We start from the raw sequence: 12,951 nt of genomic DNA on the forward strand, positions 1-12,951 counted from the left end.
ATTCTCCTGCCTCAGCCTCCCGAATAGCTGGGATTACAGGCACCCGCCACCAGCCCCGGCTAATTTTTTTTGTATTTTTATTAGAGACAGGGTTTTGCCATGTTGGCCAGGCTGGTCTCAAACTCCTGACCTCAAGTGATCCACCCACCTCAGCCTCCCAAAGTGCTGGGATTACAGGCGTGAGCTACCATGCCCAGCCTGTGCCTTTTCTTAACAGAATTATTGGTGCTGGGATCCCTTTGGATGATGAACTTTGGTGGAATAGGGCTCACATGTGATTGCCACAGCTGAGGTCTATGTGAAAGTCACCATAGGTGTCATGTGCATTGGAAAAAGGATTTTTGGAAAAGCTTCACCTGCAAAGGCAATTTGAGCTAGCCGTCCCAGTGTCCTACTTGTGGCAGGCAGGGTTTCTCAACAGCCCTCAGTGTACAATAGGAGCATGGGTCAGAAAACCTCAGGAGGGTTTCAGAGCTTGAACTCATGGTGCCCTGAGATCAGTGGCCTTGGTTCCTCTTGGTTCCTGGTCCTCTTGGCCCATGAGGAAATGCCTTCCCATCACAGTTCCTAGGTCCTCAGCTGCCTTCCCCCCTCCTTACCCCCACACACGGTGATGGAGAGAGGAGCCTAGAAGGAAACCCTGGCTCAGAACGTTCTTCAGGTGGCACTTTGCCTCTGTATCAGGTGTCCAAGATAACATTTTCGGTTGAGGATCTAGGTGGGAGGGCAAGGAAAGCCACTGGCTTGTGGAAATGCAGATGGCCTCCGCTCCTGGACGTCACATGCCCCTGCACCATTCGGGCCGTTTGACGACAGACCTGTGCTAGATTTCAGAGCGAGCGCTCACCTGCCTACGTCAGCCCTCGGTACAGTGGGTCTTGCAGTGGCTTTTCAGAGCCCCTGTGTCCTGTGACTGCAGGGGAGAGGCGCATTGTCTCCTAGATGGAGCACGGCAGCCGCTGCGCAGCACATAGTCCTGTGGGCTCTGGCAGTGGCGGGACCTCTTGAAGCCGGTGGCAGATGAGAGATGCACCATGGCCCAGGTGCTCTCCCTGGCTTACCTGTTGAACCTGATTATTTGGAAACTTATTTCTGCAGAGCATTGGATTTCAAATTGGAAATATGTCCTATATTCTAACTTGTGATTCCTTTTTCAAGCCTCAGTTTGCCCATTTCCACCTTAAGTTAATAGTGCTCTCATTCTGATGTACGATGCAGGAACATGTTTGCTGTGGTGAGAAAGAAAGGGGTTCTTTAAAAATGTGCTGGTTAGAGCCAGTGTTTCCAGCTGTTCACCTGTATAAGTCAAAATCCAGTGTCTATATAGTCACTTACCATTTCAGTTCTATGAAACAATAAAATACAGTACAGGGGTTTTTTTAGATGGAATCTCACTCTTGTTGCCCAGGCTGGAGTGCAATGGTGCAGTCTCAGCTCACTGCAACCTCCACCTCTGAGGTTCAAGCAGTTCTCCTGCCTCAGCCTCCTGAGTAGCTGGGATTACAGGTGTGCACCACCACACCCCGCTACTTTTTGTATTTTTAGTAGAGACAGGGTTTCACTATGTTGACCAGGCTGGTCTCGAACTCCTGACCTCAGGTGATCTGCCTGCCTTCGCCTCCCACGGTGCTGGGGTTACAGGCATGAGCCACCGCGCCTGGCCTGCTTGGTTTGTTTTTTAACCAGCTGTATCCATTCTGATTAAAGTGATGTTTTGCCTTCCCCCTCCTTCCAATACTAATTCAATGAAAGACTTTTATTTGTTGTGTTATTTTCAGGAATAGTAGATACCAACTTACATAATTTCACTATTGTTAGTTATGTGCTATTTTTATGTGAGTGCCCTAGCATTTATCCCTGGTTCAGAATATGAAGGCTCTCTGCCCTGATGAAATGTGTGTACCAAGAAATTGACTAGGAAGAAAAACATTATTTCTAATAAGCCTGTTATCCTTCTCTATATTTTAATTTTACATTGGGGAAACGTCCATATTTAATTGGAGCTATTCACCACTGTCATTTTTAGTCTGGATTGTTGGAAGTGATGAACACTACACTGAAGTGCCCTTTGAGTGGGTGAAGGTTCTGGCCTCTGAGCCATTGTTAGGGGGGAAGAGTAGAGCACACGTGCATCCAGAGAGGGGGCCGCCCTCTTCTGAATTTCAGACAGTGATGTGTCTATTGACAGCACTCGTTCATTCCCTGCACGCTCATTTACCTAATACCTAGTGTGGGCCTGGTATTGTTAGTCCCTGAAAATCCCTGTACTGAGGACGTAGTTCCCATCATCTAGACCCACACGGTCTAATAAGGGAGGCAGTTACATTAACTTTAAAACACGTGGTCTGTGCATTGTTAGTGACAACTGCATAGAAGCACCAAGGACCAGAGAGTCTCACTTATTGTAGGGAGAAGTGGAAGACTCACAGCAGCCTTCCTGTAGGAGGTGGCATCAGAGCTGGACTTAGAGGACAGATTTGGAATCAGACTAGTGTTTGTGTTCCGGTTAAAGATTAGTACATATAAAGTGCCAATCGCAGAGCCTGAAACATGGTATGTTCTCTAAAACTGACAACCACTACTGCTGTCATCATTGTCGCCATCATCGTCATCATCTGCCAGACCTTATTCATAGTAAAATATATTGTGCTAGGAATTAATTGATGTAGTTGTGTATAAATATCACAAAGAGAAGAAACTTTGGCAGTAGTTCTGATTATTTGTGGACCAAACAAAACAGTTCATCCAAAAACCAAAATTAGCTCCTCCAAAAGTCACAAACTCTTGTAGCAAAAGCTTCACAGAACCTGGTAGAAAGTGTATGGAATGTTTCCAGAGCAATAATTTATTGTTGTTATTTTTTAATGAATTAGTAAGTGAATATTTTAAACATGTCTGTTAAAACATGTTAAAAAAAACCATGTTTTTACTTCTAATGTGAATATCAATAGACATAACTCATATAAACAATCTCTTTAGGGTCTTCAATGACTTTTTAGAGTCTGAAGAGATTCTGAGACCAAAAAGTCTAAGAACCCCTGTTCTAGAGAACAAGGTCCTCCTGGAACTCTGTTCCCCAGGTGACCCTTGTGCTGCAGGGAAGCAGGAGAGCTCAGGCTGCCTGGCCCATGTACAGGCTTTTTTTGACCAAATATTTGTAACATTTGCTTCCTGTCTCTCCAAGCGAGTGGTTCTCAGTCTTAGCTGTACATTGGAATCACTTGGGGTGATTAACAAAGATGCTAGTCCTCACCCCTAGACTGAGTGATGTGGTTGGTCTGGGATGTAGCTATAACATCATGATTTTTTAAATCCCAAATGATTTTGATGTGAAGTTAAGGTTGAGAACCACTGTTCAAGCCAATGAGAAGGTAGCCAACTTGGTAATGGCAGAATAGGGCAACAACAGCCTCTAGATTACTCATTTATTTAACTATCATTGCTACTAAAAATCTCAGGGAAACTACATCAAGTCCTTGTTATCAAAGTTAAAAATATTACTTTCCACAAAAAGGTGACGAATAAGAAATTTTGACAGCAGTTTAATCATTTTGCTATGTAGATTTTTTAAAAATAGTAGTTAGACATACTTTGTCTAAACAAGGATAGATTCTTAGCACACTTCCTAGGTTCCCCCTTCATATACCATCAATTAGACTCTTTTTTTATTTATTATGTATTTATTTATTTATTTTTCTGAGACAGAGTCTTACTCTGTCACCCAGGCTGGAGTGCAATGGAGTGATCTCGGCTCACTGCAAGCTCTACCTCCTGGGTTCAAGCAATTCTCCTGCCTCAGCCTCCCAAGTAGCTGGGACTACGGGCATGTGCCACCATGCCTGGCTAAGTTTTATATTTTTAGTAGAGATGGGGTTTCTCCATATTGGTCAGATTGGTTAGGCTGGTATCAAACTCCTGACCTCAGGTGATCCGCCCACCTCAGCCTCCCACTGCGCCCGGCCAATTAGACTCTTTTATTTATTTATTTATTTATTTATTTTTTGAGACGGAGTCTCGCTCTTTCACCCAGGCCGGACTGCAGTGGCGCTATCTCTGCTCACTGCAAGCTCCACCTCCCGGGTTCGTGCCATTCTCCTGCCTCAGCCTCCTGAGTAGCTGGGATTACAGGCACCTGCCACCGCGCCTGGCTAATTTTTTGTATTTTTAGTAGAGACGACGTTTCACCGTGTTAGCCAAGATGGTCTCGATCTCCTGACCTCATGATCCACCCTCCTCGGCCTCCCAAAGTGCTGGGATTACAGGCGTGAGCCACCGCGCCCGGCCACTAGACTCTTTTAACTCAGCCTCTGAGTTCCGTATTGTGCAGCAGGACTTGTTAGACCTTTCCAGAGGCTGCTCTCCTCTTGGTCATCCTTGTGGGCACTGTTGGCCCACTCTGATTTCCATCCACCAAGGCCTCACCAAAGGATTCAGGTGCATTTAGAGGCATCCATGTTACCATTATATTGGAGCAATCAAAACATAATATGGATGGTGCATCTATTCCTGTGAATACTCTTTAAATTTATAGATGATGATTGCATTCCAAAGCACAACTGAAATTATTTTTATGCTCACAATTTTGTATTATCAAGAATATAACTCCATTTATTTTGTAGTCAGCATTTATCTTTATAGATTATTACTATTTTAAACTTTATGATGAGTTGGTAGTTACCACTCTCCATGTTGGAATGTTTATGTCCATACTAAACTTTTTGATGAAGTACAAATTAAGAATGATGCAGGTGAATAGAAATATTAACGGTTTCAAATTTGAAACAATTGAGAATCCTGCTCTTGATTCTAAAACCGCATCTCCAAGAGTGTATGTTGGAAAGAGGTGGGAAGCAAGCCTCTGTTTAAGGAGGTGGTCTCTAATCATCAGGACCTCCGAGAGGTCAACGTGAAGAGAAATGAGTTTTGCATTTTGACTTGTGCACTCCCCCAACCCTTGACTAGTGAACATGCTCAATCGAACCCTCTACTTAGTCTTTCAGGACAGCAGGTTTTACAGAATAATTAGGCAGGTGCATATTCTGAGCCCCAGGAGTCTTTGCTACAAACCCATTCCATCCCATCCCCTGCTAGTCTAGCCTTAAGGATAGACATCTGCTTATTCACAGGGCAAAAGTGTACTTTTTTCTGCAGTTTTTAAGTCATGCCTTAGAATATGATTCTAAACCGAGGGTGTAGCCCACCTCTCCAAGGCCAGGCTTGCACTAATGAAATGGGAAGTTGCTGGGTTTGTCTTGAGAATGGCCAGTACATCTACTCCAAATGCTACCCCAGGAGGCAAGTATATTCCTCCCCCTACCCTGATTAAGTTTCTAGGTTTAGGCCCTTCCAGGGGTGCTTTGTAATGTCCCCTTATAGCACTTCATTTATGTGATTTTTAAACACTAGTATCATCACAGCTGTGTATCTGGCCCCCCATCTCCCAGCACTCACACTGCTAGGCTGGGCTCCTGGAGGGGGCATGTGCTCTGTTTGTTGACAAAAAGATTAGCTAAAGCCCAAGGATGGAAACTAAGGCCCCAGGCCATGATTGCCCACATTTCCTTGTGGACAGTAAATCTTAGAAACATCACAGGGGAAGGGGTGTGTTGTGTTCCGCACTTGTCTGTGTGGGAAGGGGTTGATTGGTTGGGTCTGTTCTTTCGCTCCTGATAGAGTCTTCTCAAAAACCTCTCACAGGCTCCGTCCATGCCACATCAGTAGCAGCCTCAAGAGTGGAGCAGGCACTGTCAGAAGTGGCTTCGTCTCTGCAGAGCAGTGCCCCTAAGCAGGGCCCACTACACCCCTGGATGACGCTGGCACAGATCTGGCTCCATGCAGGTACCACTCCGCCCATACCCACAACCCGCTGCTGTGCCAGAGCCCGGGCACTTGCCTGTTTAGCCCATGCCCCTCATTAGGAGAGATCAAAGCTTCGCAGTCATGCACCAAAATGTTACTACTTCTTTGCAGGAACCACGAGTGACTCTATATCCCCCGATCCCTTTCCCCTGCCTCGGTGCGCTGGCACAGAGCAGACATCTAGGAAAGTTTTCTGGATTTGACTCTAAGGATTCTTGGAGAGTTTGCCATGTGGGGTGCAGGGTTTGTGCTATAGAGACTGTCTTTGTGAGTGACTTAGAGTCATAGCTGTACCAACTGGGTAGATTTGAGTTAAAGTATTTAACTCAGCCTCAGTTTCCAATTCTGTATGATGGGCTTAGGAATAGCACCCATCTCCCAGGGCTGATGAGTGCAATGCCTGGCACATCTTGACAGTGAATTCTTAGAGTCCCTGAGAGAGGGCCAGGAGGTGTTAAGGACACAAATGTCTTTATAAAGCCAGGGAAGGGGCTGTGTATTTGGTGCCCCTATGTTCCTATGCTCCTCTGCCCCTCTCTGATGGCTCTCTCCGTAATTTCATAGAGAGACAGCAACAGCCTCTGACCTGGAGACTGGCCCGGAAGGGGGGCGTGAGTGCCCCTTCCCCAGTTCCCAGGGCACTCTGCTGGCTCAGTGATGCTTCTGCACCACTAAAAAGCCCAAAAATAAATGCAGTGTCCAGGCTTTTTTTTTTTTTTTTTTTTTTTTGAGATGGAGTCTTGCTCTGTCACTCAGGCTGGAGTGCAGTGGTGCAATCTCAGCTCACTGCAACCTCTGCCTCCCAGGTTCAAGCGATTCTCCTGCCTCAGCCTCCCAAGTAGCTGGAATTACAGGCGCCCACCACCATGCCCGGCTAATTTTTATGTTTTTAGTAGAGACAGGGTTTCACCATCTTGGCCAGGCTGGTCTCGAACTCCTGACCTCGGGTGATCCACCCACCTCGGCCTCCCAAAGTGCTGGGATTACAGGCGTGAGCCACCATGTCTGGCCTGTGCAGGCATTTTAATAACGAGAATCCCACTACACTGCGCTTCCAAGAAATAATGGCTGTGGATTTACTTACATATTTATATTTCAACATAAAAGGTAATTCCCCTCCTCAGGTTTCATCACTTCATCTGTACCGCCCTACCTGGGCCTTCTCAGGCTTGACTCTTACAGTGTGTGGCTGAGAAGAGTGCTTCTCATTTGGCTGAGAAGAGTGCTTATTATCCACCAATTGTCCTTCTGTTGACTCCTTTTTTGCCAAGGCTAATCGTATGATATTCCACCCTGTTTGACACCACTGGCAGGCCTTCGCATTGAAAACATGTTTGGATTTACCTGGCCTTGGCATGCCACAGAGCCCAGCTCAGTCAGCCTTTTCTGTGTTGGCATCTTCAATTGCACCACAACGACTACCATAAATTAACAAATTATATTCTTCTAAGCAGAATACAAAAGGGGTGATTCATGAATTCGCAATTGTTCTTCTCTGCTGCAGACACCTGCAGCATTTGGCCTCTTGCTTAGAGAGGTCCCAGACATTCTGGCTCTGAGGGCCAAGGAGTAACAGTAACGCCTCCTCCACAGCTCCCTTATGCAAAAGTCCGGTCCCTGGCTGAGATCTCTGATGCCTGTCCTACTCAGTCACCCCCATGAACAATGACTACAGACAACAGAAAGGGAAGGAGTATGGGTTAGTGTCCAGGCCAGGTAAACCTGAACTGGTGAGGCTGGTGTAGGGGCAGGGTTGCCTTTCAAATTGGTCTCCAAGTTGGGTTTCTGAAGTGCTGAAGTCTAAAACACCAGAAGGGCTGAAGGCCATCCCTCCAGGGTGGAACTAGCTCCCCTGACCTCAAAGGTGGTGCTTCTCTTGCTTGTTTCTCGGAAAACTTAATGAGCTGAAAGTCAACATATTCCAGGAGAGCTCCGCGTGGTGTCTTGCTGCCCCCAACTCAGTTATCCAGAGACTTTGCCCCACTTTGCATGGCCTGCCGTGACTGTTGGGGAGGAAATTTTGCAGCTGATTATTAGAATATTGAAGAACTTAATGGCTAAGATTCAGCTGGGAGCTATCCTTTCATTTTATCTTTTCGGGGGGTTGGAGTCTCACTCTTTCGCCCAGGCTGGAGTGCAATGGTGTGATCTCGGCTTACTTCAACCTCTGCCTGCCAGATTCAAGCAATTCTCCTGCCTCAGCCTCCCAAATAGCTGGGATTACAGGTGCCTGCCACCATGCTCCGCTGATTTTTGTATTTTTAGAAGAAACAGGGTTTCACCATGTTGGCCAGGCTTGGTCTCAAACTCCTGACCTCAGGTGATCTGCCTGCCTCAGCCTCCTAAAGTGCTGGAATTACAGGTGTGAGGCACCGTGCCCAGCCTCTTGGAGTTGTCCTTGAATTTTAATATAATCACACGAGATCCATTTCTCATTGCATGGCCCATAGGACAGAGTCAAGTTCTCCTTCCTAGCGAATGGGTGTGGCTTTACTATTCTAGAAGGTGGTGGAATTGAACTATGGAAAGTGACTGTAGACCCTGTAGACCCTGAGCAAACTGTGCTGTATGCATACGGTAAGCATTACGTGTAGGACGAATGAATGGAGTCAATTAGGATCTTTTTGGAATTTGTGCCATATTGACTGTTTCAAAGGAATGACTTTGCTTGAGTCAAGATTTAGAATCATATCATATACTCACATAGTCCTTCAAGAGGAAAATTTAGAAGAAGACAGTGTCCACTGCACTGCCAGGTTTTACCTTATGTGATTTGAGCTGCACTGTTCTGAGAGGCAAAATAAATGTGACTCAATTTTTTGGCAGTTCATGGAAACCAGGTAACCTCTGTTTCCTGTGTCCATCATCAGCTCCCACAATACTGCCAGAGCCCATAAGTTTTGTAAGCTTTAGAAGAAATTAGTTAGATCAAGGCCTGACACCCAAAGCCATGGTGTCTGGGTGGCATTTGTGGGCCTGTTCTCTCCTGGTGGTTTTTTCTGGTGAACTGAGTACAGTGGGAGCTCGTGATGGGAGTACAGTGGGAGCTCGTGATGGGAGGACAAACTTTGTCTTCTTGTCATTATTCCCTAAACAATACAGTATAAGAACTATTTAAATAGCATTTACATTGTATTAGGTATTTTAAGTAATCTAGAGATGATTTAAAATACACAGGAGGATGTGCATAGGATAATTTAACATATACAGGAAGATGTGCAAATCCTGCACCATTTCATATCATGGAGGTGGACCCAGATTTGAGGCTTGCAGGAAAGGTCACTCGGAGATGACCTTGGATTTCCAGCAGAGAAATCTATTGTAGCAGAGAGTCCCTAGGCCACTTTTCTGGGCATGTGCACGGCAAGGAGATAGTGAGTAGGACACCTGTGCCGCCAGCTGCTTTGTAAGGGGACAGGCCCAGGAGACAAGGGATGCTTGCCCACAGCAGGTCCCCACTTTCTGTGTGAGAGGTACTCCCTTCCATAGGTCCATGGCACACAATTGAAAAGCCACAAAGTGAAAAGGCTCCCTCTTATCCCTGAGCCTCAGTCACCCCCGCCACAGGCAACCACTGTCACAGGTTCTGTGCATATTCCAGAAATCTCACATGCTATACTTTGTCCTCCACCGCCCCCTGAATGTGCTACCCGGTAGGTCAGTGCACATCAGCACCTGTAAGGTGACTTATACTTTGTCACAGCTACAGAGTATGTCTACTGTATGGTTAGACCATCATTTAACCAATACTCTACTGATTAACATTTAGATTTGAATCTTAAATTCAGCTGATAACATTTAGATTATTATGACAATTTGTGCCATATTGACTCAAAGCAATGATTTTGCTTGAGTCAAGATGTAGAATCATATCATACATTCACATAGCCTTTTAAGGGGTAAATTTAGAAGAAAACAGCTTTCACTGCACTGTCGGGTTTTACCTTATGTGGTTTGACCTCCCCTGCTCTAGTATTTTGCCATCACAGATAATGCTTCAATAAATATCCCTATACGCAGTCTACCCTTTACATTCTCGGGTTCTGCATCCATGGATTTAACCAACCTTGCATTAAAAATATTTGAGAAAAATGTGTCTGTACTGAACAAGTACAAACTTTGTCTTCTTGTCATTATTCCCTAAACAATACAGTATAAGAACTATTTAAATAGCATTTACATTGTATTAGGTATTTTAAGTAATCTAGAGATGATTTAAAATCATCTCTAGTCACAGGAGGATGTGCATAGGATAATTTAACATACACAGGAGGATGTGCAAATCCTGCACCATTTCATATCAGGGACTCGAACTTCCATGGATTTTGGTATTCGAGGGAGGTCCCAGAACCAATTCCGCATGGATACTGAGGGCTGACTGTGTACTTTTTTTTATCTGTAAGATAAACTCTAAACAGTGGAACTGATGGATGAAAGGGTGTGTACTCTTTAATTTTGATAAGTTTTGTCCATTGCCTTCCACAGAATTGTACCAGTTTACATTCCAGTCAACAACGTGCTAATGTCCACTTCCTCACACTCTTGCCAACACAATGAATTCTCGGAATCCTTGATCTTTGCCAATCTGACAAGTAGAAAATGGTATTTCAGTTTTCTGTCCGTAGCTTTTGACCATTTATCTTCTTAGATACTGAGCTTTTCCTTTTTATTTCTAAGCATTTATTGTGCGTCAAAGAAATCTGCCTTGTCCCTGAAATAGGTGCTGTAAACATCTTCTTCCAAGGGTTTTTTTGTTTTGTTTTGTTTTTTAGTTTTTGTTTGTCTTTTTTGCCATTTTTAAAAATAAATTTATCAATTTTTTTCTTATGGCATCTGTGCCTCCCATGATATTTGGAAAGCAACTACCCATGTTTATGGTTTCTTTTCCTAAAAGTTCCGGGTATCTTCCAGTGCCATTTGTCTATATACTATCCTGTAAAGAAGGTCAGAGGAAGGTTATTTTCTCCATTTCTGCAATGTGGGAGCCCAGGCTGGATAGAATGAGCACCTTTGCAGTCTCGCTGTGCAGAAGTCAGGAGACCCCCATTAGAGCATGGGATGTGGCACTGCAAGACATGGTTCCTTAGGAGCCATTCCTCATCTTCCTTGAGTGCACACCTTACTGCTGGCATTGTAAATTCGCATGTCCACAGCCCTTCAGCACTGAGCCGGGTCTTTTCCAAACCAAACAGCTTCTTGGTGCCCATTTTTCAATTTCCACCTTGGGATGGCAGCTAAAAATGACTTTGCGGTAGGTGGTTAATTTCTGCTTGTTACTTACTAATAATTATAGCTTTCACTTTGGCACCTCTCATGGTTGAAACCAGCGGCTATTCTTAGATGTGCAAGATCAGATTTTCTGATTTCTGCTGGAAATTTAAGGCTGTAATACTCTCACAAAATCCTTGGCCCTGGCCTGGCCTGGCCCCTTTGCCCAGACTCCTCCCAGGCACCAGAGGTTGCATCAGCAGGGTCCAGGGGTAATCCCATAGCCTTGCCCCGTTCGTGACGAGATGAAGACATCTCCCAGACAGGTGGTGTGTGCAGTCACTGTACAGGGAGCGCCTGTGAGAGGGAACACAACGTCCCTGAGGGTCAAGCCTGTCCAGCTAATGTTTACCACACATTGTGGATGTGTCAGATGCTATTCCAAGGACTTTAATATGTCTTAATTTGTTCAGTCCTCATAATAACCTTATGAGGTATAAATACCCGTATTCACCCCATTCCACAGGTGAAGAAACTGAGACACAGCTATCAGGTCACTTGCCTAAGGTTACATGGCTAATGAGTTAGAAAGCCAGAATCTAAACCCAACCAGTGTGGCCCCAGAACCCTAGCTCCAACCCACAGTAGGCACTCAGTTGTCAACACAGTATCGTCCAGCATCTTCACGTGCCACAGTGGAGCAAGGCACTGGAGTCGTATGGTTATGAAGACAGACACAGCTCCTGGCCTTCATGGCATTTGCAAAGTGAAACAGAACAATGACAGAAGCACTTAACTCCTTGTGCCGAGTGCTGGGGGGAGCACTGTAGGCCCCTGTGACCCCTCATAACACAAGGCCTCCTCCAACCAGAGGAGCCAGAGGGGGCCTGCACACACTTGGGCAGTGACCTCAGCAGTGACTAGCACCAGGTCAGGGAGGATGGAGACATAGAACAGCACGTGGGAAGTCCTGGGGGCAGCCTGAGCTCTGAGTGTTAGAGGAATGCTGGTCCCTGGGGCATGAACCCTGAGGAGTAAGCAGTAAAGCAGCCAAGGGGAGCCAGGAGAAGGGCCCAGGCTCAGGTCATGCCAGCACCCCTGGTAGCCATGTTAAGATCTTTTACTTAATCCTAAAATCATTGGAAAGCTACTGAGGGACTTGAAGCAGGAGCATGAAAGGACCACATTCAAACTTTCAAAAGATCACTCCAAACTGGGCACTACTCAGGAGGCTGAGGTGGGAGGATTGCCTGAGTCCAGCTTGGGCAACATAGCAAGACCCTTCTCCGGAAAAAAAATCACTCCAGCTAAATGTGGAGAATGGGATGGAAGACAGTCAAAGTGGACGCCAGCAGAGCAGGAAATTGGAATCGTTGGTCCAGGTGGTGGAGGAGAGCAGCTTGGTCTGCGGTCTCAATGGAGATGAAGAGGAGGGGACCCTGAGATGCCTTCTGAGGTGGAACTGATGGGACTTGTTGTAGGTTGGATGTTGAGGGGTGAAGGAAAAGGAGGAATACGGAAGAAAACCTGAGTGTGGGGCTTGAGTCTGTGGGTGACTGGTGACACCAGACACATGCGAATTTACAATGCCAGCAGTAAGATGTGCACTCAAGGAAGATGCAATGAGGAAACCTGGGGAAGAACTGATGAGTTGGGGTCAGGGAGGCAGAGACTTCAGAGTCCCACTTGAGCTTGGAAGCGTCGGGTGCCTGAGGACAAGGAAGTCAGGATGCCAGGCAGGCGGCTGGATGTTCCGGTCTACATATCAGATCTGGGCTGGAAACATACCTTTAAGAGTTGGGTTTTAAAGCCCCCTTTAAAGGCCTAAGATAGGTGCTAAGACGGCCTAAGAAGAGAATGTAGGTGGAGAAGTGAGACTGAGCC

General features: G+C 45.8%; 1 protein-coding gene across 3 annotated transcripts in view; it reads left to right on the top strand.

Moving 5' to 3' along the window:
• Nucleotides 1-12,951, top strand: part of TTC7B (tetratricopeptide repeat domain 7B) — a 276,135-nt gene that overhangs the window by 217,320 nt on the left and 45,864 nt on the right. For all 3 annotated transcript variants that reach the window (XM_030802487.1, XM_030802485.1, XM_030802486.1), the window contains one exon: nucleotides 5,698-5,838. In XM_030802487.1, coding sequence (XP_030658347.1) covers nucleotides 5,698-5,838 — 141 coding nt within the window. The remainder of the gene's footprint in view (nucleotides 1-5,697; nucleotides 5,839-12,951) is intronic.

This window comes from Nomascus leucogenys, chromosome 22a, assembly GCF_006542625.1.
Source record: "Nomascus leucogenys isolate Asia chromosome 22a, Asia_NLE_v1, whole genome shotgun sequence".
Classification (NCBI taxonomy): Eukaryota; Metazoa; Chordata; class Mammalia; order Primates; family Hylobatidae; genus Nomascus; species Nomascus leucogenys.